Here is a 26,682-nt window from a genome sequence, read left to right on the forward strand (position 1 = left end):
AGATATCCTAGGTACTAAAAGTCCAGAGTTTTGTGACCTTAAAGAGCGTGATGGATTATAGGGCATACGAAGATCGGTTAAATATACAGGGGCTAAACCATTTAGTGCCTTATAGGTCAGTAGCAATATTTTGAAATCAATATTAATAGGTGTGGGTAATATGATCATATTTTTTTGACCTGGTAAGAACTCTAGCAGTTGCATTTTGGACAAACTGTAGCTTGTTTATTGACGATGCAGGGCAACCAGCTAGTAGTGCATTACAGTAATCTAGTCGAGAGGTCATGAATGCATCAACTAGTTTTTCTGCGTCAGAAACAGATAACATGTTCCGTAGCTTAGCAATGTTTCTGAGGTGGAAGAAGACTGTTTTTAATCTCCAGCAGAGATTCTGTGTGCAGGTTTTTGGTCCAATAAGTAATACCTCAATCTTGTCTGAATTTGCCAACTTGGATAGTTTAGAAATTTCATCTGGTCATGATGAAATATATAACTGAGTATCATCCGCATAGCAGTGGAAACTAATTCCATGTTTTCTAATAATGTTGCCAAGTGGCAGCATGTATATTGAAAATAACAGAGGGCCTAGCACAGATCCTTGCGGCACCCCATAATTTACTGATGTTAACGCGGATTTTTCACCATTTAAGTAGACAAAATGGTAACGTTGTTCTAAGTACGATCTAAACCACTGTAATGCCTGTCCCTGAATACCAGTGTAATTTTGTAGTCGGCCTAAGAGTATGTCACGGTCTATAGTGTCGAATGCAGCACCATGGATGGTTATATATGAAGGAAAAAAGGTTACTCATACTGGATAAAGGTTTTTTAGAACTTTATAATGTTATAGAAAAATATTCTTTTAAGAAACGCTCCCTGGACGGTTCTTTGGGAAACCTAAAATGGTTCTTCTATGGCATTCCTGAAAAAACACCCTATTTGGAATTTTTTTTATTTATTTTTTTACACAGTGTGTACTCTGCAACAAAGACACCTGTGTGAACTTGTGGGGAACTGACTTCATACATTCATTTAAAACACCTTAAAAGTAAATACAAAAATGACTAAGAAGAGTGGCTATAAGTTCTGTGAAATTATCTCTTTGCCCTTCTTCTAATGCTTGTAAGTTTGTTGTTTCACTGAATGTGTCTTTCCTCAAAACTACAATAAATCTTAAAATCTATCAAAAATCACAAGTCACAAAAATCGCAGCCTCCAGCAAAACCACACAGTTTAGAGCCAGACAAGGCGGACACTCCTCGCGTTCACACCTGGAGCCAGGCGTGGCTCCGAATTCCACTTCCTCCTCACCCGCATCATTACGTTTAAGTAACACATCACCAAAAACTTAGGCGACTTCAGGAGTGGTTATTACTTTGATGTAACTGAGCACAGAGAAGGATCTACTTCAGTATTATGGCAGATAAAGGACCAATTCTTACCTCAGTCATCATTTTCTACCTGTCCATCGGAGCCGCGATATTTCAGATCTTCGAGGAGCCGCATTTAAATGCAGCTCTGGACGATTATAAAAACCGCACTGCCGAGTTATTAATGAAATATCCCTGCTTAAATAAGGATGATTTGGACCAGATAATTGAGGTAGGCTGTATAATTTGATTCCTCAAGGGGTGTTTAGAAAAACAGTTTGTTGATTTTAAGTAGCCTAAACATTTCCAGAACTCTTGGAAAAAGTTCTGAAGTATTTTCCAAGTGTTTTAAGTATCGGTTATTGTTGTTGCCAATATAATAGGAGTGCTTCTCACACAAAAGCGACTACTAAGATGTGTTCGGCTGAATTTACATAATTTAAACACTTTTGCCTTATTTAGTAACACTTTCACGCATTTTCGCATAGAGAACCTTCCTATAAAACAAAGCGAAACCTAAACGTGTCAAATCTCTGGAGGTGAAGGGGGTTGGGGATCCTTAAAAAAAAGACTGAGGCGCGATTGTTCCAAGTTTGTGGGCTCTTCCCCCGTGGGCAATAAAAGTGGCGAAGCCATTCTTAGGAATGTGCTTTTGCCAGTCATACATTATAGAACTCAACTAACTAGTACCACGAGAGAGAGAGCGCGCACGTGCTTTATGCATCGAATATGAAAACAAAGCAATTGTTTTCGCTTTGGTACTATTTTCAAAATTGGTTACCTTCAAAACTTCTAGATCTCATTTTAGGACTCTTTTTTTTTCTTCATCTGACTTAAATACAAGACAAAATCACAAAGAAAGAAAAAAAGTTTAACTCCACCTAGTAAGTTTTATCCACACATAGCATGCATTTAATGTAAATGCCTTATAATACATATATAGGCTACAGTTTACAGTTTCATACATCATCTCATTCTGATTCTGAACAGATTCTGATTCATTTGACACCAATTTAATCCAGCTCAACTTAATGGTTAATCAACAAACCAGTTCTTATACACATTTATCTGGTTTATATGTATAAAAGTTGAAACAGGATAACTCCGTATTGACATCTTATCTCATATGGTAACCACAGATGTTTACTATACACACACGAAGGTGTGTGAGCTTTTGTAATTTGTCACCAGAGAACATGATATTGCAAATGACTAACTCACCCCATCTGAAAACATCAACTATAGTATTAATTCAGTCATGCTGAAAATTTTATGAACGACATCAGTAAGTATGCAGGATATACGGTGCAGTATACAGTAATGGTATTGCTCTGTTCATTAGTGCACGCACTTGTTTTACAACTCTTGGAATGTCATTTACTGTATTGATACTGACATTATGCCATATATTGTGTCAAATCTTGACTAATAACAACTTTTAAAACTAACACTTGTAATGATTGTTATTATGGAAATGTTTTTTTTTCAGTTCGTATTGGTATTCTGCATGTTTTCTTTGACACTAAATATGGTTTACTAACATGAAAACTGTACTTTATAAGTACTGCAACATTTGTCAACCAGAATCTCTAAGGCTGATTTGAAACATGTTGCATTGTTTCATACTGAATTAGCTGATTTTTAAATTTTGCTATATTAAAACTTGAAAAAAGCTACTTTTTTCTAAAACAAACAAAAAAACCTAAACTGTAAAAGCCATTATACTTATGTTTACTGGGCATGATGTAACATGATGTGGCAAAGAGAACCTGTTTCTCAGGTTTTCAGACAACACCATTATTGTGGTGGTGTAGGCTAAATACTGATATTTACATGACCAAGCTGGAAGATAGTGATAAGATGTGTGTTTCTGTTATTCAAAGAGATATGGAAAGTACATTGAAAGTTGTTTCAGTGGTAAAGTTGTCGAGTGGAGTCAGATGGAGATTGAATCTGTGGGACGTCCTACACTCAGTCAATTTAGGTTGGGTGTGTTTGTTTGCATAGTCGCTAATTTAGGCATTTAAATAGCCATGTTTACAGTCACAGAGATAGGCTGACTACAGCCATGCTGACTATAACTTATGTACATGAAGACAAAAATGTATTTTTCTGATATCTCTACAAACACTAAACACTCTTCCTCTTTTCCTGTTGTTTTGACTCATGTATGGAAGCCTGTTTCCGCCTCAGTAAAAAATAAAATGGGTAATCATGAGATGAGATGAAATGAAGACACAATCATGAAATCTATTACAATTTTGAGAAAAAAATAACAGTTGTGACATGTAAAGTCTTCATTTGTCCGATATAAAGTCACAATAACAATAAAGTCACCGTTATCTTTTTTTTATGGAAACAGATTTCTGTACTAATGTGATTTTTCGCAAAGATGTAATTTGAGAGGCATAGAAATCATCTTTCATCATCTTTGTTTTGTTTACAAACATTGTTTATTTCTCTTCTCGTTTCATGCTATGTTGAAATATGCTAATTTGTATTTATTGTTAAATAACATAGTTAACATTCTGTTTTACGTTTCAACATTAGGTTGTGGCTGCGGCGGCTGGAAGAGGTGTGACTGTAACAGGAGAAAACCAATTCAACAACTGGAGTTGGGAGAACGCTGTTATTTTTGCTGCCACAGTCATCACTACCATAGGTAGACACACTGTACTGACTGACTTTTTGTAGGCCTGTTGTAAGTTCGAAATATTTCAAGTTTATATTTTTTTATTATACAAAACCCAGCTGGCACATGACTAACCTTCAAAGTTGAAATGTGGTTGAAATAATGTCAGTAGTTGTTATAATAACAAAAGGTTCACAAAATATTTAGAAATCAATATGAACATTTTAACATGATTTGTATGAAAAATTAGATCTTGAAACCACAACAATGCAATAATTGCAAAATCGAAACTATAAACAGTGATTCAACCTTGCATCATGATGTTGATTCAACCATGAACAAACATTGTTTATTAATTTGTGACAGTGTTAGAGGACAATTAATTCTCATAAATAACGATTCACAGAGTAAAAAGAGCAAATCTTTAATGTTTTAATGTCATAGCATTATTATCAGTAGAAGACTGAATTGAATGTCACTTGGATTTAGAAATACCCAGACCTGTAGGGGTCTTTTATGGAAGCACGTTTCCACCATAGAATAAAAAAGAAAGGTTATTATCAAAATTATTATTATCATTAATCAGTTCAGACCTTTTTACTTGCAATTCTGAGAAGGAAAAAAACCCCTCATAATTGCAAGAAATTAAATTTTAATCGCAAGACAATTCAGACGTTTTTATCCTTATGATAGTGAATTTATATCTCGCAATTTTATGAGTTTATGTCTTGTAATTCTTACTTTTTTCCTCTGAATTTCATCTGCAAATTCTGGTTTTGTTTCTACAACAGAATAAAAATTAAAGGTAATTGCAACTTTTTTTATCTACAGTTTTTATTTTCTTTTCTTGTGGAGAACAAAAGGCTTCCGTACCCAATGATCTGGCTTTAGACCGAATAAAAATGTTTTACACAGACTTGTCTACTCAATGATTACAGGTTATGGCAATGTTGCGCCGAAGACAAATGGAGGCCGTTTATTCTGTATCCTGTATGGGCTCTGTGGCATTCCTCTTTTCCTCACCTGGATAAGTGAGCTGGGTACATTCTTTGGTGGCAGGGCAAAGCGCCTGAGTCAGGTGCTCCTCCACAGAGGCCTCACTGTGGTAAGAACATCATTAACAAAGCCTTCACTTTTTAAAGAGAAAAACAATATTATTAACACCCCTATTCATGTTTTCTCTTTCACTACAGAAAAAAGTACAGTTCATCTGCACAATTGTATTCCTTTTATGGGGTTTCCTGGTTCACTTGATCTTCCCAGCCTTTGTATTCATGGGCTTTGAGAACTGGACTTACTTAGAAGGCCTGTACTTCTCTTTCACCACCTTGACGACTGTTGGTTTTGGTGACTATGTAGCAGGTAACTATACAATTGCAAATAGATTTTTACATTTTTGCTGAAAAAAAATGTGAGTGAGGAGCCCACAAACTGTGCTTGTGGAAAATGACAAATTAAAGGGGTCATATGATGTTGCTAAAAAGAACATTATTTTGTGTATTTGGTGTAATGAAATGTGTTTATGCGGTTTAAGGTTAAAAAAACACATTATTTTCCACATACTGTACATTATTGTTGCTCCTCTATGCCCCGCCTTTCTGAAACGCGTCGATTTTTACAAAGCTCATCGGTCTGAAAAGGAAAAATTGAAATCGCATCATATGACCCCTTTATAGGGGTCTTGAACTGCGTTTGTTTTTTATTTTGTACTGTTCTCTGAGGTCCACCTATAATGTTATAAAAATTTGAACATCAAAAAACATCATCATTTAGAAGTAATAGGCTATTTTCTGTCCTGTTTTGACCCCCTCTCATCGGAACGCTCTGTTTGAATAGGTGTGGCGGATTGTAGACTCAGAAGTAAAAAATCGCATCATATGACCCCTTTATAGGGGTCTTGAACTGCGTTTGTTTTTTATTTTGTACTGTTCTCTGAGGTCCACCTATAATGTTATAAAAATTTGAACATCAAAAAACATCATCATTTAGAAGTAATAGGCTATTTTCTGTCCTGTTTTGACCCCCTCTCATCGGAACGCTCTGTTTGAATAGGCGTGGCAGATTGTAGACTCTGAAGTAAACACCCACTGCTATGATTGGGTAACAGTTGTATATGTTTGACTGCCTAAACACATAAATACCCAGTTCATATCAAACGATCTGTAATAACAGACAAAGCAATAGTGATCACGTAATAAAAACAGTTACTCACACTTGTGTGTTACGACATTACTGTCGGATCCAATATAGTCAGCACAGCATTGTCTTTTACTTTCAATCTTTCTGAAAGTCCTGCGTCGAATTGTGCTTTGTTTGTAAACTAATCCGCTGTAAAAGTGAAGTGAACAAAGGACCAAGTTCTTACTGACGCAACACCACACAGTGTCTTGTTGTCTTCAGAGCCATCTTTATAGTTTGTTTTTTGCGTAGACCTGCGTTTGCCTCTCTCGTTTTTTACACTACATGCATGAATCGGTGGGCGGGGCTAAACAGGCAGTGATGTAGAAGCAGGCGTTGATCTTCTTCTGCGGAGGTGGGGTTTAGCCACACCATTACGTCATAAAGTGACACATTGCACAACCTGTCATTGTGGCAGATTGGCTTCTAAATGTATTTTATACATTCAACAGCAAGGCATGAAAACCAATGTTTTCATCACCACTGCCTTTTGCTTCCTCACTAATAGTATGGCAGTAGTTTCTATAAAGCTGCTTTGGAACAAAATTTTTAATTAAAAGTGGTATGAAAATACATTTGAATTATTTTGAAAATGCTTCTCTAATATTTTGATATTGGTTTGAAAAAGATACACTGTTAACTTAATAAATAAAGTAAATATATACATTTAAAACAAATAAATGTTTTCAAAATACTTTCCAGATAATATTTTGAAAATGTTTTTTTGTTTGTTTTGTTTTCAGTACAATGTCAAATAAAAGCTAATAATTTAATGGGCAAACATGTTGCTTACTATCAGTGTTATTATTAGTATCATTGAGGTAATGTTATAGTTTTTGGTAATATTTTGAATAATTTTTTATTTTCATGTTAATTTTAGTTCAAGTTTTAGTTATTTTGTTGTGTGGTTATGTCATTTTCATTCGTTTTTTTTTTTATATAGTTTATATTAATTTTATTTCAGTTAAATGAAATATCATTTAGTTTTAGTTATTCTGGTATATTGATTTAAACTAAATGAAAATGACAGAATGTTGCTGAAATCTGAATCTGAATTTTATTTTATTTCAGTTAATTTTATTTATTTTCAGTTAATTTAAAGTAACAATTTTTTTATGGTCTTAGTTAACTATAATAACCCTGCTTACTATTTTCCATAAACAGTGAGTAGTCATCAAATTTGGTGGTCTTTGGTAATATAAAGTTAAAAAACCTACTCTTTAAACCCAGTGGGGTCAAAATGTTGCTTGCTCCACTGTTAATCTGAGATGTTGCGAATATCTTAGGTTCATCTCTTGGCGTGCATCTTCATTCTGTTCACTGTACACGTGAACCAACTTATGATGCATCAACATGATGCATTGTTTCCTGTGATTGTGATTCTGTATAAACATATGCTGCTTAAAAACAGCTTCTATGTTGTGTAAAAATAACTCTAGATAGGTAAATGAAACAATTGACTTGTTACGTTGAATAAAGGAAGTTCACTTTGTTTCTCCATGTAGGTGTGAACCCAGATATAGATTACCCAACTCTCTACAGATTCTTCGTGCAGTTATGGATCTGCCTGGGTCTTGCCTGGTTGTCACTGTTCTTCAGCTGGAATGTGCATATGGTGGTCGAGGCTCACAAAGTTCTGAAGAAAAGGAGGCTGAGACGCCACAGGCTGCCCATCGATGACGTACCGAAAAAAAAAGAAGTCAAAAAAGCCTTTAAGCCGTCACCTCGCTCTGGCATCATCGACATCTTTGAGTTCATGTCTGAGAAGGTCGAGGACTACAGCGATGTTATCCGAGCCATCGGAGCAGACGAGAGGAGGAAGAAGAAGCAGGAGGAGGAACTGGCACGGTCCAAGAGCTGTAGTGACCTGCTGCACGGCCTGGTCATCCCACTCGATCACTCTCCTCGTCTAAAACGCCGCTTCAGCGTCAGCGCAAACATGTGCATGGTCACGTCTGGAGAGCCGACGGATGGCCTCAACAACAACCAAGAGGAACAGACTTTACTGAAAGAGCACCAAAGAGACACTAAAAATGTTAGAAAGGAAACGAAGAGCGAAGAGAAGCCTAGACGTTGTGGATGGGACTCCCAGAAATCAGACCCTTCAATCTTTCACAGCCCTGTTCAAAGCCCTACCGTTACCACCAGTAATAGAGGATCAAGATTCTCAGTGTCTAAAATATCAGAAGACCATTTATTAGAGAAGAGAAAAAGCATTGGTTGATGAAGAGTCTGATCTAAAAGGTCAAAAACCAAAAATGTCCTCTGCTCTGCTTTAAATCATGAATTTTCAGATGTGAATGTCACTTTGGCTGAGCTGATACTGTGAGGAGCATATGAGGAACTAAGAAGACATTTCAAAACCAATGAATGTTGCTATGACACGCAGACAGGTGCTTCCTCTACCTAAATCAAGCTGCAGAAGTGTTCGTTGGTTTCCACAGTATTGAAAAGGAGTCAGGTAACACACAGGGTCTTGTGCAGCCAGTCTGTGACCAAGATAAGGATGTGAGGGTTGGCAGAGGAAATGAATCCGATTTCCGTCACAGACGTTGGAAAGTTTGGGTGTGGTACTGTGGTTTTAACCATGGGTTTTTCATTCTTTCTCTGGATTTATGTTACCAAAATGACTGCTAGGAGAAATCTTGGTATATGTTAGGAATGGAATACTAGCGTATTGCTAACCCTGCAGTACAGACTGAATAAAGCACTATTTTTAAAGTAGTCCTCCTTGTTAAATATATCCTAAGCTCTTTGCTACGCCACTAGCAAAGGAGTTGGGATAATAATGACAGTTTTCAAACAGGTTTCCCAAACACTACCCCTGGATTGGTCAGACAACCAGACTGTCCCACCCCAAACTCACGCTATTGGTTGGGCAATGTTTTGATATCATCATAGTGTTTTACACTTTGTCAGAGGGAATCAATGTAATATTAAGCTGAGATTGTGTGTTTATATTTGTGTATACCCATATATAGCTGGAATACAAGGTATTTTAACATAAAAGATTACATACATCACCGTTGAAAAGAGAATGTGAAACAGTATGAAAATAATACTGCATTGTTGTCACATGACCTCATTGTATCCATAAATCAGTGAGTTTCATCAACTTATAATTTATGAGATGAAAAATGGTTATTTTATCCAGTTTGGTGTAAAAAAATGAGTACATTTTTGCAGTTTGATCAAATAACTATTTAGAAAAAGTTGTTGAAACTTTGATAGTGTTGCCAGTTTATTTCATGGTTAAGATGCAGAGTGCACTGTACTGTAGCATACAGTATCCCACACAGAGTTTCGTTGTACTGAACATTTTGTCAAATGTTGTAGGTTGCCAAAGGAGCCAAGGAGTAAAATGGTAGATTGAATTCTGAGTGTATCTTGTGTCTTGAATGCTGTAGTGGTTCTGTGGCTGTTCTTAGGTTCAACTTGCTCTTGGGAAACGTTTTAAGAATCGGCCTGTTGAGGAAGCACCTACTCAGGCTTCCAGAAAATAGATTAGTGGAAGATGTGTTATGGGATGTAACTTGATCTTACCACCTGATTGATATGGGTTTTGCTGGAGAATTTTGCCTTTGTTTGACTCTTTAATTGTCATTTGTATATATATTTTTGTACAAGGTTTCGTGTATGCCACTTTTGGTAATAAAAAAGTATTTTTTTCATAGAACGTCTCTATCTGCTCTTGCCAAACCACATCCGGTCTGTTGGCAGAAGTGATGAAATTAAACATGACTGAACAACCAAGTTCTTTTTAGTTTAGTTAAGTCCTTCCAAACTGCATTGACATATTTTAAAAAACACATAAATTCTCTATAATATATGAAAGCACATGTCTGAATTCAATTATTATCAGTTAACTGTAAAGTTGTTTTTCCAAGCTACAACAGTGGCATTCATAACATTAGTAAAGATTGCCTAAGTGTTTGTAAATTTAGATTTTATTAAATGTTTAGTGTTCAAAGATTAAAACTGAACCTGAATCAGCATTAACATATGCATAATGCAGCATTAACTTACACAATATGAAAACAAAAATCATGAGATAAATTGCTCAAATTTCCATCGGTTACATTTAGACATGAGTTACTTGTAAAATTAGTTACATTTACACAGTCTTCAGCAGCCCTACTTTTTGTACATTTTCATGTTAAATATTTTTCAATAATGCTGGTGTGAAATAGTCCCTATATCCCTTCATGAAACAGAATTATGTATGTGGTCTTGCGCTTTGGTCTGATATTTATTCTGAATGTTTCTCTTGATGCTTTAGCTGTTACCATGCAGTGCATATTTGTATTTGCATATTTGCAAGTCAAGTACAAAGGCTAAACCTCAAGTAGTTTCAATGCTTATGCAACTGCCAGTAATTCAGTAGAGTTACAGTTATGCTTTGTTGGGAATAAACAATTGGTACAGATGGCAGTTGGTCAGTTCAATGTCCTAATGTCGTCATAAGACGTCTTTTTCAGCCTTCCCATCCCAACACTGCAAAAAACATCAGGTCCATTACTGCCATCCTGAGGAACACAGTCTCTCTAGAAAGTCAAAGCACATCCAACATGGAGGATTCCTCTACTGTACAAATTAAGTTGCGGCCACCTTTACCTTTAAGGAGGAATTCCGTTGGCGAAATGCAATCTAAATCACAGTAGGAATTGATGCAATTGGGAATTTCAGCTGAATAACACGAGAAAAATTTCCCCATGCGTATTTCACATCAGAGTCAAGGTTTTTGAAATTTTAACACAGATTTGCTTGTTTTGGAAGTGACTGCTGAGTAAGCGGTGCTTCATGCATCGCTATACTGTTGAAAAAGAACATTTGCCCACAAAATTTTGCAGAAGTTTACTTAAATTGAATAGTTCACGTCTCAAATATCACTCTTCTGTCATCATTTACTTACCCTCATGCCATTCTAAACCGCCTATGACTTTCTTTCTTCTATGGAACACAAAACTTGATTTTCCTAGAATATTCTGAAGATTCTTTTCAATATAAAGACACTAAATAGGGGCTGTCAAACTCCTATTAAAAAATGACAAGTTGCCAGTCTTTTGAAGCCATATGATAGATGATGTTTCATGAAGAAAGCAAGTAATATGGGTTCGGAGCAACATGGAGTAAATTAGGAAAGAACTTTCACTTTAGGGTGAACAAATCCTTTCATTTATTCTCATTCTGTCCTACTAAACCTTCAGATGGACAAAAACCGCACTGCATTGTTTCCCTGCTCCCCTATGAATTGAGGAGCGTGTGCCACTGGCAGACCTGCTGTCCCTCTGACTCCTTCATCTGGGTCCAATGCTCCTCTTGTTCCTCTGTGGTGCTGTTGAGGCCCAGAGCGACCCAACCCACCCGCTCTCTCCTCTTCATGCTGCTCCGCCGACTATACACCGACACCTGCAGGGTGACCTCAGACAGCTGGAACAGTGCCACCTGGAAGACAAATGTCTCTTTGTAGGTTGGGTTGGGCTGGCCACGGCAGACGGAGGTCTTACATTTGGACATCTCTTTGCCTTTGGAGTCCAGCATTGTAAGCTTCACGTAAGTGTCTGATGGAAAGGGAAGGGAAAAAGTGAGTGAGCCCCACCTGTTGGTGATGTTGAGCTCATGCACCAAGTTAAACACATGGGCTATGTTCAGATAGGAGTACTACTACTGTGCAATATATACTGTATCCTGCATATAATTGCAGTACATTATCACATGACCTCATTATGCATACATTTTCATGTTATGCACAGTACTCTATACTGCAGCAATAGAAAAAGTTGTATGATAGCACACTACTAAAAGCCATGGAGATATTTGGCGAATCATGATTTACACACAAATCATACTATGTATTATGCCAGATTAGAGCAAATGCCAAATTATATCACATTGGCAATCAGTACCCAGATAACACTGTTTCTGGTGGATTTTCCAAGTATGCATTCATGAATGCATTTTGAGCTAACATTGCACAGCTGCTTGCGCAACAAAAAGTACTTTCAGAGGTTTGTCATGAACATTTGTGTTGTTGAAAAACTGATCAGTGAATGTGAGGTGAAGCTGCTTTAGCAGTGTTACAATCTATGAACTTTAAATCATTATGGATTTTTTAGGGTAATGAGGTAAGCAAGATGCTAACAACCAGAATTAAAGTCAAACTTACTTTGACACCACCATTGCAGTTTGTAGTTAGTACAAGTAGAGTAATACGGAGTATACATCATTCTAGGCCCCGTTTTCTGGTAATCGCAGATAAAAGCCCCAAATCTCAGGCCAATCAGTGCTCATTCAAGTGAGTGACGATTGGATAGTGTGAAATATTGAAGACACAATCTGAGAGAAGTGCCAATGCGCCGCCGCTGCCCGAGAAATATTTAACAGGCTAAATATCTGGACCTGTCGCCAACCCAGTCTCTTGCAGTGTGAAATGTGTTTTGACTGTAAATTACATCGGCAACAACCTACAGCCAGTGTTGGGAAGGTTACTTTGGAAATGTAATAGATTACAGGTTACAAGTTACCCTATTTAAAATGTAATAGTAGTGTAACTTTTTCAATTACTTTATTAAAGTAATGTAACTTATTACTTTTGATTACTTTTCTAAATTTCTAATGAATGTTTATTTGCAACTGTTAATCATTTTCAAACATTTACACCATGCAGGGTTAATCTTACAGTAGTGCTCAACAATGTCAGACTTTCAAAATCCTTTATCATTTGAATTAAGATGATAATAGTTAATTAAAAAAATAATAATAAATAAAAACATATACATCGATTCAAATAAGGTTATCTAATAAGTATGTGTCCTATTCTGTGTATTAAACTCCTGAAACATTGGTGTCTCTTTGTATGATATGACGATAGCTTTCTCAAAATAAGTAAAACGCTCATGAAGTGACTCAGAACAGTTCTAGAGATTATGTTTTTGTTTTCATGTACTCATATATTGAGGCGGCAGAGGCTGAAAACACCGCGAGCTTCAGTAGGCCTATGCCATATCGTTTTGATTCAAGTGCACTGACGTACTTTTGATTTATTCGTCCAAAATGTGGCATATTCCGTCCGCGTTAGGCTATAGGAATTCCGTTTTTATGACTGGATTCAACGAACCAGTCTATGCTTTCCGCATCGCGGAAATTATAGGGCCGTATGTCTCAGAGTAGTCAGTGCAATTTGGGAAATAAATCAATTAAATCTGTATGTGGATGTGTGTAAATATTCAAATGTAATCCCCTTTGTAATCGTTAACATTTTCATAAGTAACTGTAATTTAATTACACATTTTTTCTTAGTAACTGTAACTGATTACAGTTACATTTATTTTGTAATTAAATTACGTAACGCCGTTACATGTAACTAGTTACTCCCCTAGTTACTTCAAGGGGAGGAGTCGTAGTCTTATGGCATTCCCTGTATCTCTTCCTGCACATGTGTTTTGTAAACAAGACTGAGTTGTAAGGGATTCTTTCTAATGAAATATTGTGCAATGTGTGACTCCCAGTTGCTGATCCGTTGTGTAATGTGCAAACCACAGAAACTTCATGATACCCAAAACATGTGATGTGGTGTGAAAGGAACAGTGATCCAGCAGCTTTAAAATTTGTGTAGTGTATGGCTGGCATTAGTATGCAAACTAGGATTCACTACTGGTGAGTTAGTGATTTTTCACCACTCATAAATATCCCCATGTCTCTACCACCCTTTAAAACCCACTGAAATAGGTGTCCTGAGAAATCGCACTTTCTGCATATTCTGGCTAATCAGATGACTGAGAAATCTAACCGTTAGCATTCCCATTCTCGATGGCAGTTGCTTTGGACCCAGAAGTATGCGACTGTGCTGAGCCAATGAACTGAGCCATAAATGCCATGTGACAAATGATTCTAGAGCTAGAGCCACAGGAAAATAACGTCCAGCAGTGACTAACAGGACCATACTAACTAGCCAAACCTTACTTCCTTGGTTTGCTGGGTTTATTGACATGTCTTTGAAGGGCTATTAGATCTGGTTAGTAGCCCTTCAAAGACATGCCAGGAGGGCGAAATGAATTCACAGCAGATTTATACATTAAAAAATATTGGTATTGCCCTCCCAGCGAGATTTGGGGTTAATTTACTGTAGACCTACAGTGGTGTGAAAAAGTGTTGGCCCCCTTCCTGTTTTTTTTTATTTTTTGCATATTTGTCACAAACATTTTAAATGTATTCAACAGGATTCTACAAATCTACAAATGACAAGGAGTCTACAAATACAGTGCAAAGAGACTTGACTGAACACACAATGGCAGTAAAATGTAGATGCAGTTGAGTAAAGCAGACAAAGTAGGAGAGTGTTAAATGTGTGGTTTTGAGCTTTTGACATGGCAGTAAACTTACCTCTCATGATATATAGTTGCCCACTAATGAAGCGTTTTACACAACAAAACAGGCCAACTACAGGACAGGACACAGAAAAAAGGGAATATGATAGAGTCACAGATAAAAGGAGAGCAGTTCAGTTACAAGCAGAACACAGAAAAAGCATCAAGAATGCACATGCATGAAACAAGTTTGCTTTTAAGAGGATTAAGCAGGTGGACTCTTGCATTTCTTACTGGGCAGTTTATCGGTGGCAGAGTTTTTAAAATGGCTGCCTTTAATAACCTCGGCAGACAGTCTTCCTGTGGTGGAGTTGTAGAGGAGACCCAACAGAAGCTCTGGAGTGGAGGATTCACCAGTGGAGTGGTATGACAGAGCTCCCGCACTACGAGAGACACTCACCACTGATCCACAGACCTGACGAATAGTAATATTAATGGATTACTATTACAAAATGGATAGTTCTAACGCTGAAATCGTATTGGCTATGGAAAAAGTATACTGCATGCACACAAACACTGCTTACAGGAACGGATGTGCCAGGTTCTAGTGTAACAGGCAGAGCAAGCTTGCCCTGCAGATTGAGTTTGGTTAAGTAGAACACCTTCTGCCCTAGGACCTTCTCCTTCTTCATGCGCCGTACACTGTAGAGACGGAACCGGACTGCATAGTCCCCCAAGGCCTCCTTCTCCACGCATGAGAACCGAAATGTCTCTGTGAAGATGGGACAGGGTCCCTTCTGCACTCCTGTCTTGGCCCTCTGCTTCTTGGTGGGCAGTAGAACCAGGTGGACCTGCCAGGAAATGTTCCCTGTGCTCCTAAGGGTTGGAATATCTGTGGCAGCGGTCACGGTCACCGCAAGCCGTTGTTCACTGGGGTCATATTCAAATGCCACATCCAGTGTGCCATATTTCCCCAGTGCCTCTGGTTCATATGTTTCTGGAAGGGGTGGGAGTAAGCTGTCCTGTCAGAGAAAGGGAAAGACAGGGCAGATGGGATAGAGGAAATGGTAATTTATGGATCTGTATTTAAAAAATAAACAGGTCAAAGTTCTTGAGGGTGCCTGTGCTGGTGACAAGGTGGTCCTATAAAGACCATTAAGGAGGTCATATCATAGTTTTTGTAGTTATCTTATTCTTCTTGATGTCATAATTTACTTTTTATGGATGTTTTTCAATCTGCCCGAAATGTCACTGAAACAGTTAAGATCGGAAATTAATAATCAGGAACCTTGTTAAGAATAAAGGTTAGGTCTTTCCCATTGTTAGGAGTCTTCGGACAGATATGCAGAGTGACAGGTGCTACACACATCCAGGAGAAGTAAAACGTTTGGCTAACTTTCAATTTTCCAATAGCAAAATGAACATGGATAGTTTGGAAACACTGAATAGTCATCATTGGTATGTTGATGGTCATGTTTTGAAATGTATTAATTTGACATCAGAAAGTTATTAAAGTTTAGAATGCTGTTTTTGCAGCTTAGTTTCAATAAATGCTCTTTTTGGACTGGGAAGTAAGTTTTGACTACTGAGAGTTACTGTATATAGTACTATGAAATTTCGCCTCCAAAGATCAAGGAATATGATTCCTCATGATACGACGCTCACCGAAGTAGCCTGGTTTCATGTATAGTACAAGAAGTCTATGTCAGTATTCAGGCTTTTAGTGTCTCCAATCACAGGCAAACTCAAAGGCAAACTTACCAGATGTGGCCAGAATGAGCCAAACCCCAGCATGAGAATCCTTGAACTGTCCTCCTTGCTCCTCATAATTAAAACCATCAGTGAAATGACTCATGTGACAATGAAATGAAATTTTAATAATCAGCTGAAAACATTACTTCACAAGAGTCTAAAAGAGAGGACACTAGTGAATGGGAATCCAAACAGACAGGGGAAAAAAATAATTGAAGAGAAATTGATGACAGGCGTCTTAGTTTATCAGTTTGGCATTGCAAAAGCATTATTGTGGATGAACACACTCTGACTCAAAGAAAACAAAATGGATTTTTTTTTAATCTCATGTCAAAAAACATGGGATTTGTGAAAAAAAAAATGTTTGCAAATATTTGTCTCTACATTAACTGCAGTGAACAGCTCTCTTGGAGACATATTAACAACACTGTGTGTGGATTTCATCAGTTTCATTGGTGAATAAGAGCATCTGTAGGTAGGACCGTGATTCTCATAGAAGAACACACCGGAAACGACGGGCCGAGTCGCTCACCTCCGGGCCCAAAACAGCTGTGCTGTCACTGGGGGCGTCCTGCTCACAGCCCTTATTCAGGTAACTCTCTGTGTCCTCAGGGTCTTCACTGCCCTCGCTGATCTCACTTCCACTGCCCTCTGCTGAGTCACTGCGGCCCCTTGAGCCACACTTGAGATCGTCTTTGTCCCGGTACGGTGGAGGCTGAAGTTCATTCAGGGAACTTGAACCTTTTTTCCTTTTAACTGGATAGTGAGACAAAAATGCAAAAAGATTACATCCTGATTACCACATAATTAAGAGTATTTCATCAGACGGTGTACAATATTTTACCCTGCTCAGCAGAGGCCTCACTGCTGCAATCCTCATTCTCAGTATCCTTGTTTCTCCACCCACTTCTCTGCTGATGAGAGTCCTTGTGTCTATTTGGAATTTCGTCCTCACTCTCAGATGATCCTTTCTCTGGACAACCCCCGTCTAAGAAAGAATGGAGATCTACAATTTCAGATTCTAAAAATGCCCTAAAATATCCTACTGTAAACCTTTTGCCGATCCGTGGTATGAAAAAGGAGAAGGAGTGATTATTAATTTTCCTACCCTCTTATAATTTCAAACTCACTGGTATTTTAAAACAAATATTTTAAGAATCTTTACACAGATTTCATAGCTACCGGCTTCAAAAAGAAAAAACACACACACACACACCATAAAATAAAATCTTCATGATCGATATGATAGTTTCATATGAAGTACAAGAGGCAGAGAAGAGACAGAAAAAAGGGACAGAAATTTAAATAATTCATCACTGATAATCTAGCGAATTCTCCCCAGATGCTTGCAACTAGCCTGCATTCGCATCCAGTATTAAAAAATTCCTACTTTTGTGTTTGATGAAAAAAAGAAACAGCTTTAGCCAGTTTTGGCACAACATGAGAGTAACATAATTTTTAAAGGTGAAGTGTTTAATTTTTGAGACAAAACTACTGGCACCAAACACAAAAGTAATGACTGTTTTCAAACAGGTTTCCCACACTCTCCTACTCCAAACCTTTCATCACACCCCAAGTCCACTTCCACTGTTCGAGGAAACAGGTAGCACCACCACAAAACTGATATCCTTTGTTAAATTAGAAGTTGACAAGTTGGCTACAGTGTTCTACTCTTCAAGAAGTCAGCCAATAAATGGCTTAAAGTCATCTCTACATGTCAAATTGGGATATGAAAGTATTTTAGCAGTGAAAACATTACACACTTCACCTATAAACAGGAAAACATCAGTAAAAGCAGGGCCGTCAATAAAATTCACAAGGTCTGGGACATAGTTTTTATAGTTCTCCCCCATCTTTCCTGGGTCCAGTGAGTAGGCCAGTGGTGCTCATTCCTGTTCTTGAAGATCTGATTTTCTAAGTTCCAAGCCTGCTTTAACTTAAATATTTGTAATTATCAAGTGTTCTTTAAAGTCTTTGGTAGCTGGTTAAGATGCTTTTTAATTAGGATTGAAGGTCAACTATGCTGGAAGATAGATCTCCAGGTACAAGACTGAGCAAGCTATGCCATAGACCAGTGGTTCCCAAATTTAGTCCTGGAGTATCCCCAACTCTGCACATTATGGCTGCATTCATCATATGGTTCAAGTGACCCAATAACAATTTTTTCCTCCCACAGATCGGATATGACCCATGAACATGTAAGCAGGAAAAAAGTGAATGGATTCTGATATTCTCAGATCGATTTTGGGTTGGGGGTACTCTGGGACCACATTTGGGAACCACTGCCATAGAGCAGGGGTTTTCAACCTTTTAGGACATGCGCCCCCCCAAGTTTGTCTAATTTCATTCGAATTCAAAATTACTTTAATGTTTAAACTGACAAGACTTAAAACACGTGAGAATGAAAAACTTTCTTGAGGAAGCAGCACTGGCCTGTGAATGTCTCTGAATTAAGTGATGCTCACGCCCCATAGGTTGAAAACCCCTGCCATAGAGAACCCTAGTTGGCCACCATGGTCACATGACAATTTTCCTGGTTGTTCTCCCATTATGATGGCCCTGGTCCAGGAGTAAGTCAGCAAATATTATAAAGAGAAAGGTCCATTTGTGTGTGTCCTTGGTTGAAACCTAGCGTGGAATGAAGCGAACAACCTTTTAGGACATGCGCCCCCCCAAGTTTGTCTAATTTCATTCGAATTCAAAATTACTTTAATGTTTAAACTGACAAGACTTAAAACACGTGAGAATGAAAAACTTTCTTGAGGAAGCAGCACTGGCCTGATTGTTAAGATAGTTTTGGGGGGCTAAGGTGACAGACAGGGGGGCTGAAACCCACCTAAAAAGGGTTTAGAACCGCCCCTGGTATAGCGTGCGTAATTATACTGAAACATAAATATATAACCAGTTTACCTGATTTAATGTGATGGCTGAGCCTGTTTCTGAGATAACAATATGCCAATCCGTGGTTGGATTTCCGACATGGCTAACCGTAAATCATCTTACACTGTCAATAAGCGTGACTGATACTCGAGCCAACTCTGCTCTAACTGTTGACTAGCAGTGGGAGTCAGATTGCCCCCTAGTGGATGGCTAAATATTTGCTAACTCGTATTCATAAATCCTCAAGTGAATGTCTCTGAATTAACTGATGCTCACGCCCCACAGGTTGAAAACCCCTGCCATAGAGAACCCTAGTTGGCCACCATGGTCACATGACAATTTCCTGGTTGTTCTCCCATTATGATGGCCCTGGTCCAGGAGTAAGTCAGCAAATATTATAAAGAGAAAGGTCCATTTGTGTGTGTCCTTGGTTGAAACCTAGCGTGGAATGAAGGGAACAATGGAAAATCAAAGAGAACCGGTGATATAGAACCATCCTGTTAGAAAAGCACAACACAGCAAATCCAGCATCCAGTCTCACCTTTACCTCCTTTGTATTTTTTTCTGCCTGTATCATCTTCCTCAACACTATTGTGCTCTCTATTCTTTTCATACTTTGATGCTGATGTATCAGTATCACCAGACATTTCCTGAGAGTCCTGCGTTTTCTGACTATTACCTGGGTGCATCCCAGTAGCATTTTCATTGTGGTTGTCACCTTCCTCCTTGTGTTTGCCAGACGAGGAAGCGTTCTCTTCCTGAGCGACAGACTCTGCCTCTTTTGATGCTTGGTCATTGTTCCCTTTCTGGTTTTCTGAGGTCAGAGACAAGCTTTGTGGTTGGTTTGGGTCCCTCTTTTTACGATACCAACCTTTAGCGGGGGCGTAACACCACTCCCACTCCTCCTCCTCAGTTTTTCTTGCTTCCTCTTGTCTTTCTTTCTCCCTCTGGTTTTCCTCTTCATTTATTTCAATAGTCCACATAGAGTTCTTTTTCGATTTTCGGCTCTTCCGACCTTCTCCTTCTCCACTGTCCGCAGCATTACCTTCTGTCTCCTGATGCTTCAGCTTGCTGTTCCTCCTCTCCTTTCGGACTTCTTCTTCAGAACCCTCAGCCTCCTCTTTCCCGGATTTGTCATCCTCTTCGGGCTGTACTTTGTTGATGATTGTATTGACCTGCTCCGATAGTTGGTCACTGACAGTGTAGGTGACATCACTCACTGCAGAGGACAAATCGTCCACAGCAGTTGAGACGGTGTTTGTGACAGAGTCCAAGAGGGAACTGACAGAAGGGAGGCTCTGTTGGAAGCTCTTGAAAAACGCCATTGCTTTGTGCCTTTGGTGTGTCTGCTAACTGACCACAAATTCTGTTGAAGAGTCAACTGGCACATTAATCATTAGGATCTTTCACCAGTAACATTGTGTTTGTAAGCATGTCGTATTTAAGGACCAAGGATGACATACAAGTGTTTTAAAAACTAGCATTTCTAAGATCCATTTAAAATTGTACAAAGACTGCTCACTAGGATTCGATACACGGCCATATACATGTGAACAGTGTATGCATTCATTGAAAACTCTTTAAGTATTTACCTTGCAAACCTTTGTTAAAACCTTCCAAATGTGGCAGATCACTGCTTGGACTCTCCACTGACAGCTTGCTGCTGAGGTATAGAAAAAACAGAGCGATCACGGCCATGAAGATAGCAATGGAGGACAGGACACCTAGCAGTTCAGGAGATACTAAAGGAAAAAAGAGAAACAGAGAAAGAGAAAGCATAGGGTTGGAGGATAAAAGCTGAGAAAGTAAAGGTCAAGAGTTGAGAATTTGATCTACGTAGATAACAGAAAAGCCCTGTAGATGGTGATGGATGCTATCATGAGTTCCTCCAGTAATGACAGGGCAACAAACCTTGGTATCATTTCCTTAAAGGAAAAGTTAGTCTCAGTGTCAATATAGTACAAATCACACTGCCGTTGCTCTATTACCTTCATGGTTTTATTAATATGGATGGATGACTAGACAGCTTTAGAGAACTTTCAGACAGTTTGATGCCCTTCATATATTGCATAAGATCACTCAGAGCAACTGCTACTCACTTAGAAATTAAATCCTAAATTAGTCATTCTTACAAGTTAAATGTATAGACCAAAATAATGTGGGACCAAAAGTTATGACCACTATTTTGCATTGTACGATTTAATATACATTTTTAAAGTATATTTATATATCGTAACAATTTAAGTGAAATATTTGATTGAAAACGTACAAAGCAATCTCGACTTTTGTACCAGATCAGTGTCAAATTTTATTAGTGAAAATGTTGTATCTAAATTATTTCTTCAGTTTATGTCACAGCAAAAAATACTGTTTTTAAAGTTGTCTCAGACTTTTGGACCCCATCAATGATCGACTATTAACTTTTACACATTAATAAGCTGTTCATATAGACCTTTCATATATCTAGGTATTACATACTAAAATAAGACTAAGATCAGATTTGAATATAAACCTTCAATGAACCTCCTACTTATAGTACAAACATGAGAGTAAAGCACAGACTTTCTCTGCTTCTTCAACAGATCATGAAATATACATTGGTCACAGTTTATTTAAACCAAACTCTGCATTACGATCAGAAAAAAAACTGTAAAAGCACTCAACACTCCAGCAAATATTACCACAATCTGCAGGTAACAGGAGTCCTTCAATATCTCTTAAATCCAATAATCTCTTCGTTTAGGCAGTTTGTGGACAACGATACCTTTATTTCTCCTCTGCCAATGTTTTTTTGATTCCTCGTAGATCAGTTAGGCCATGATATTTAAAAGGTTTGCCTTCCATCTCTTGCAATGAGTGAATCTATAGCACCCGTCTTCAATCTATCTCTCCCAGTGCTGAATAATTCACTAGTCTAAGGTAACTAGATGCCCCTTCACACTTTGTGCACACAATACCACTGGACCTTCCATTGGAACCTACCCTACATTAACCTGAAACTGGATTGACTTGTATATAAGTGGCAAACACATGTCCACATGCTAATTGGACCATAGATAGACAGGGATATCATGGGGCTGACAGACTATTAATACAGAATAATTTGGAAGATATGTTTCAGAGACACTGAAATGTACCTAATACACGACCACTAATTAGTGCTCACTTAAAACACCACCAAGTTTAGACTATAAAGCACTGAATGGCATTTTGTACTGTACATGTAAAGATCTTTTTTTTTACTACAGAAAATATCTTTCTACATGTACTTAACAGTATACTATTCAGATCTATGAGTTACCCCATCATGTGATAATGCAAGCAAATGCAAATTTGCTAATCCATATGAACTCAAATCCCATAAGGCAAAGCCACTATGCTCAATTTTTCCCTTTGCTCTGTGGCTGTGACAGACGGAGACAAAGACATGATTATTTAAATATCCGCCACTAAGTAGTAGAAATTGTGTTGTTTACACAGAGGTCTTCCTTCTTATAGTAACGCAATCCTTTGTCATGAATTAATAATGACGCTTGTTTTTGTTCACCAAACTTGATAGGTCATTCATAATTGATAGAAGTGTGGGACAAGGGAGGTGAGGGGGTACAAAAATATTTGATCTATTAAAAAGGATAAAGCACTAACACAATTAATATTCAGGAGCAATTGGTGCATGTTATCATGGATGAGGAAGATGCTCTCACCTCTTCTAGCGCAGATGAGTTCATGAACACCACAGCTCCGCCCCCCACCTGAGGACAGGAAACAGCACTTGCAATCAAGAAAGTGCCTACTAACTCTCTTTGACGTCATCGACTTGACAATTCTACAATTCTACATGCGCAATACGAGGACAAAGTTCAAAATACTTAGCTGTTAAAATGTTGCCGGTGACAGTCATGATATCTCTCTTACATGCACTTGTGACACTGTCACACGTTTTAATCCACTCAATATGTATTATGATGATTTTATATATATTTGAGTTTTATGGATTTACATGATATCTTAGCCATTTTATTCCTCTTACCTGTTTTAATGCGTGTATGTCTTTAAATGAGTCTGGGTCTGCCTGTCATGAGACTGATCACATGACAGGAAATAGGAAATGGACAGTATAAAGGAGGCAGGATGACAAGCGAACACTCTCCCTGCATCCCAATGTTTCATAATATCCATCCTAAATAGTAAGTGAGATTAGACTAAGTGTGCCCCAAAGCATAGTATGTTGAAAAGAGTATGCCAGAAGTCCCCGGATGGTCTACTATTTCAGGTAGATTTTTGAAGTGTGGATCCGTGCACACTCTAATGGCTTATAATACCCACAATCCATTGCACTTTGACGAAGGATTCGGTTGAGAACTACAAACACAAATAAAAAGCATAAAAAAAAACTACAAACATGGTGGATGTGCACGACCTACGGTTAAGTAGAGAGGTTTAGATAAAGGGGGTTTAAGTTACTAATAATCAACATTTAACCTGTTAAAAATATTTATTTAATGTTATCTGTGTTATATTTCATCTGCAACAGCAATGTAAACTTTTATAAACATCCATTTGGTCGTTAACTTTTAAATGCATCATTAAGTAGAAAATATGAGCAGAGTTCTCCACATAAAGACCCGCGGCTGGCAGATCAGTGGGCTACTTCTTTTCTCTCCAGTACGGTAGGAAGTTAAATGAAATGAAGTGTGGAGGATGTTAACTGTGACAAGATGATTGACAGGCCAGTTTACAGTTACAGGGTGCGTGTATCTATGCGACAGAGCATCCGTTAAAGACGCAATTGTATGATATGATAGTATGTCCCAAAGCTTGCCTTCTCTTCTACTACACACTCAAAAGTGTGTACTTTTTCCTCACCAAAAAAAGTACATACTTTAAGGGCGTAGAATAAGTAGGCACATTAGGACGCAGCATCTCTGACTTACAAATGTGCTGGCGATCACCCATGTGGCCTGTGGAGTTTTATTCTGACTCACCTTTCCAGATACAAGCTTTTGGACTTTTCATCCTCATGTTGTTCAAAACCTATATGATTTTGTTATTTCGTTGGAAACACAAAAGTATGTCCTGCTCAGTCTTTTTTTATGCAATGAAAATACCTGAACACTGCAGGCCTACTGGATTTGTCAATGAATCATTCAGATCAGTTTTGTGAATTAAAAAAAAAATCTGCCTAAATATGACAGATTGTTTATTCATGAAAGAACACTCCAAAGAGCGCTAGAACAGGTCAAAAACTGAAATTTCTGGGGGTTTTTTACAGTGTTATTAAATCTAAAGATAAAAATCGTTTTCATATTCTGAAATAAAATAATAATAATGAAAAAAAAAATCTTAAGTGAAAATTAGTAATGTTGCAACCAAATGAAACAAGTTTAAGATTTAAGACTAAAACTAAAACCAAAATAGAAAGCTTATAGAAATTAAATATCAAAATTCCCCCTCATCTGGACTATGTATCCCAGCATCTGCTGTGCTGAATTATTTTGTAATGTTTTTAATTATTTATTTTTATTTTTTTAATGATACTTTTACAGTAACTTCTGAGACCTGACATCTTCAGTTCATGGTCATTGTTTGGATGGAAAAGATCAACCATGGCTTTCTTCAAAATTTCTAATTTCTTGTTTCACGGAAGAAAGTCAGAACAACATGAATGGGAGTAACCGCATTTACTTTTTGCATGAATTATCACTTTAAAAACAATTTCACCATATTATTGCCAGTCTCTTTAGTTAGAGTTGATACTCAGGCATTTCCACTTCTATTTTTCAAGAGTATGAGTTATTTAGGTTATTAAAAGTGTCTTCAGATTTTAACATTTTGCGTTTTCAGGTAATTATCTGACAATGTAAGCTATTGGTCTTCATAAACACACTAAATACAAACAATTATCATGGTATTGCCATGTTTTGGTCAGGGTAGAATGGTTATCTTTAAATTGAAATAGCAGCATGTCAATATGTTATCATTCAGTACCATTCAGTATCATTCAGCTATATATTATTAAAGCTGTGGCCTATTTAACGTCAAAATCCTTCAGGTATTTTATTTTTTTATTTTTTTTTTACTAATGGCAAAACACACCAGATGACAATGTATCAGCAAGTAGCTAAGCCATCTTGTAGTATTACAAATACAACTTCATTGGACCACCTGGCGGGTCAAAGACATGGATAACAGATGGAGACCGCGCTCACATGCTGCTATAAAAACACTGACCATTTCATAACGCGACGGCATAATATCAACAAACAAACAAAGCAGACTATGAATTCAGGATATTTCCGTCTTTGCACATACATTTTTTTTCAATGACTTTACTTCATTTAAAAAGCGTTATTGTATTGCATTTGGCTGTTATTTCATGCAATACGCTTGCATTACTTTATATGGCTGTGTCCGCATTAGCACAAACCAGCTAATGACCAAAATGCATTAAAACTTACACTTAATAATATAATAAAACCGCTTACGTTTAACACCCCTAATCGTCTCGCGCAAAAGTACGTTCAGACCCACCCAGTTCTATGTTGTTAGCTATAAAGATCACGGTGTACCCTACCCACGCTGGTCAGTGATGATACTCACCCTCAAACGCCATGATGCTGTGAATGGGACGTGATAAGGGGTGGTGTAGAGAGAAAGTGTTTCCATGCTGTTATTGAGAGCTATAGGGAGGAGAGAATGCACTGGGACAGTGGTGCATGCTGCAGCGCGCGAGACAAAAACATAGTCTACACTGTAAAAGTGGCAGCGTGCAATTGTAAGCTTAAGAAGCTACTTATCATAACGCTTAAAAATGAGTCGTGTTAGGGGGTGAATGAGGTAAGCTGGTTGATATCAGCTGCGGTTCCGAGTAGCTATCAGCACGGCTGTGATTCAGTCATATGCGGACGCTTGCAGATATGCTGCCGAGATTCAGAAGTTCCCCCCATAGAAGTCATAGAAATTATAACGTTGGCTTTAATTTAGTTTGAGCTACTTTTTAACCATTCACAGTAAAAGTCTCTTGTCAGAAGTGGGATTTGAACCCACGCCTCTATTCGGAGACCAGAAACCTCAGCAACTGAGAAGGTTTGATATGTGTTGAGTCTGGCGCCTTAGACCACTCAGTCAGTTTGACAGCTACAGTAAAGCACTTGATGACCAATGCTGGCACATAGTGCGCAAATGATATCACTTACCCAGTAAACACAACACGTTTTTACAACTTTTCACAACTTTGTATTTTGGCTGCAATTGGAGTGCTGTTGTTGTACAACGTTAAAAAAAAGTAACCAAACGTTGTTGAAAATACCAACCTGGTATGTTTTCTTTAAGTAGTCAAAAAATGTAAATGTCCCTTTTGTCTGCTACGAAAATGAAACTAGACCAATCTGCAACTTTTGGGAGACGTTTATTCAGTTGTTAAAATAACTAATCTGCACGTTGGAATATGGTACGTTGTGTAAAAATATCAGTAAAATAACAGTAACATTTTAACATTAAAGGGGTCATATGATGTTGCTAAAAATAACATTATTTGGTGTAATGAAATGTGTTTATGCGGTTT

At 37.8% G+C, this 26,682-nt stretch overlaps 2 protein-coding genes across 3 annotated transcripts; one reads left to right on the plus strand and one right to left on the minus strand.

Moving 5' to 3' along the window:
• The first annotated feature begins 1,347 nt into the window (after positions 1 to 1,347).
• kcnk5b (potassium channel, subfamily K, member 5b) lies at positions 1,348 to 9,851 on the plus strand. The gene is made up of 5 exons (XM_016496123.1): positions 1,348 to 1,602; positions 3,921 to 4,032; positions 4,941 to 5,107; positions 5,196 to 5,364; positions 7,686 to 9,851. The coding sequence occupies exons 1-5, from the start codon at positions 1,417 to 1,419 to the stop codon at positions 8,402 to 8,404; spliced, it is 1,353 nt and encodes a 450-aa protein (XP_016351609.1). The 5' UTR covers positions 1,348 to 1,416; the 3' UTR covers positions 8,405 to 9,851.
• Positions 9,852 to 10,147: 296 nt separating this feature from the next.
• Positions 10,148 to 26,028, minus strand: LOC107695988 (synaptotagmin-14-like). Of its 2 annotated transcripts, XM_016496121.1 has the most exons (10): positions 25,719 to 25,752; positions 22,823 to 22,870; positions 20,711 to 20,781; positions 19,798 to 20,484; positions 17,083 to 17,226; positions 16,771 to 16,994; positions 15,071 to 15,508; positions 14,781 to 14,961; positions 14,563 to 14,619; positions 10,148 to 11,741 (listed from the first exon to the last, which is right to left on the minus strand). In XM_016496121.1, exons 4-10 carry the CDS (start codon positions 20,441 to 20,443, stop codon positions 11,425 to 11,427), a joined length of 2,007 nt encoding a protein of 668 aa, XP_016351607.1. In that variant the 5' UTR covers positions 20,444 to 20,484; positions 20,711 to 20,781; positions 22,823 to 22,870; positions 25,719 to 25,752; the 3' UTR covers positions 10,148 to 11,424. The 2 variants fall into 2 exon arrangements, with proteins under 2 accessions (XP_016351607.1, XP_016351608.1); XM_016496122.1 differs by lacking the exon at positions 19,798 to 20,484 and having other exon boundaries at positions 20,711 to 20,860; positions 25,719 to 26,028.
• Between the last annotated feature and the right edge of the window lie 654 nt (positions 26,029 to 26,682).

This window comes from Sinocyclocheilus anshuiensis, unplaced genomic scaffold, assembly GCF_001515605.1.
Source record: "Sinocyclocheilus anshuiensis isolate Anshui unplaced genomic scaffold, SAMN03320099.WGS_v1.1 scaffold742, whole genome shotgun sequence".
Lineage (NCBI taxonomy): Eukaryota > Metazoa > Chordata > Actinopteri > Cypriniformes > Cyprinidae > Sinocyclocheilus > Sinocyclocheilus anshuiensis.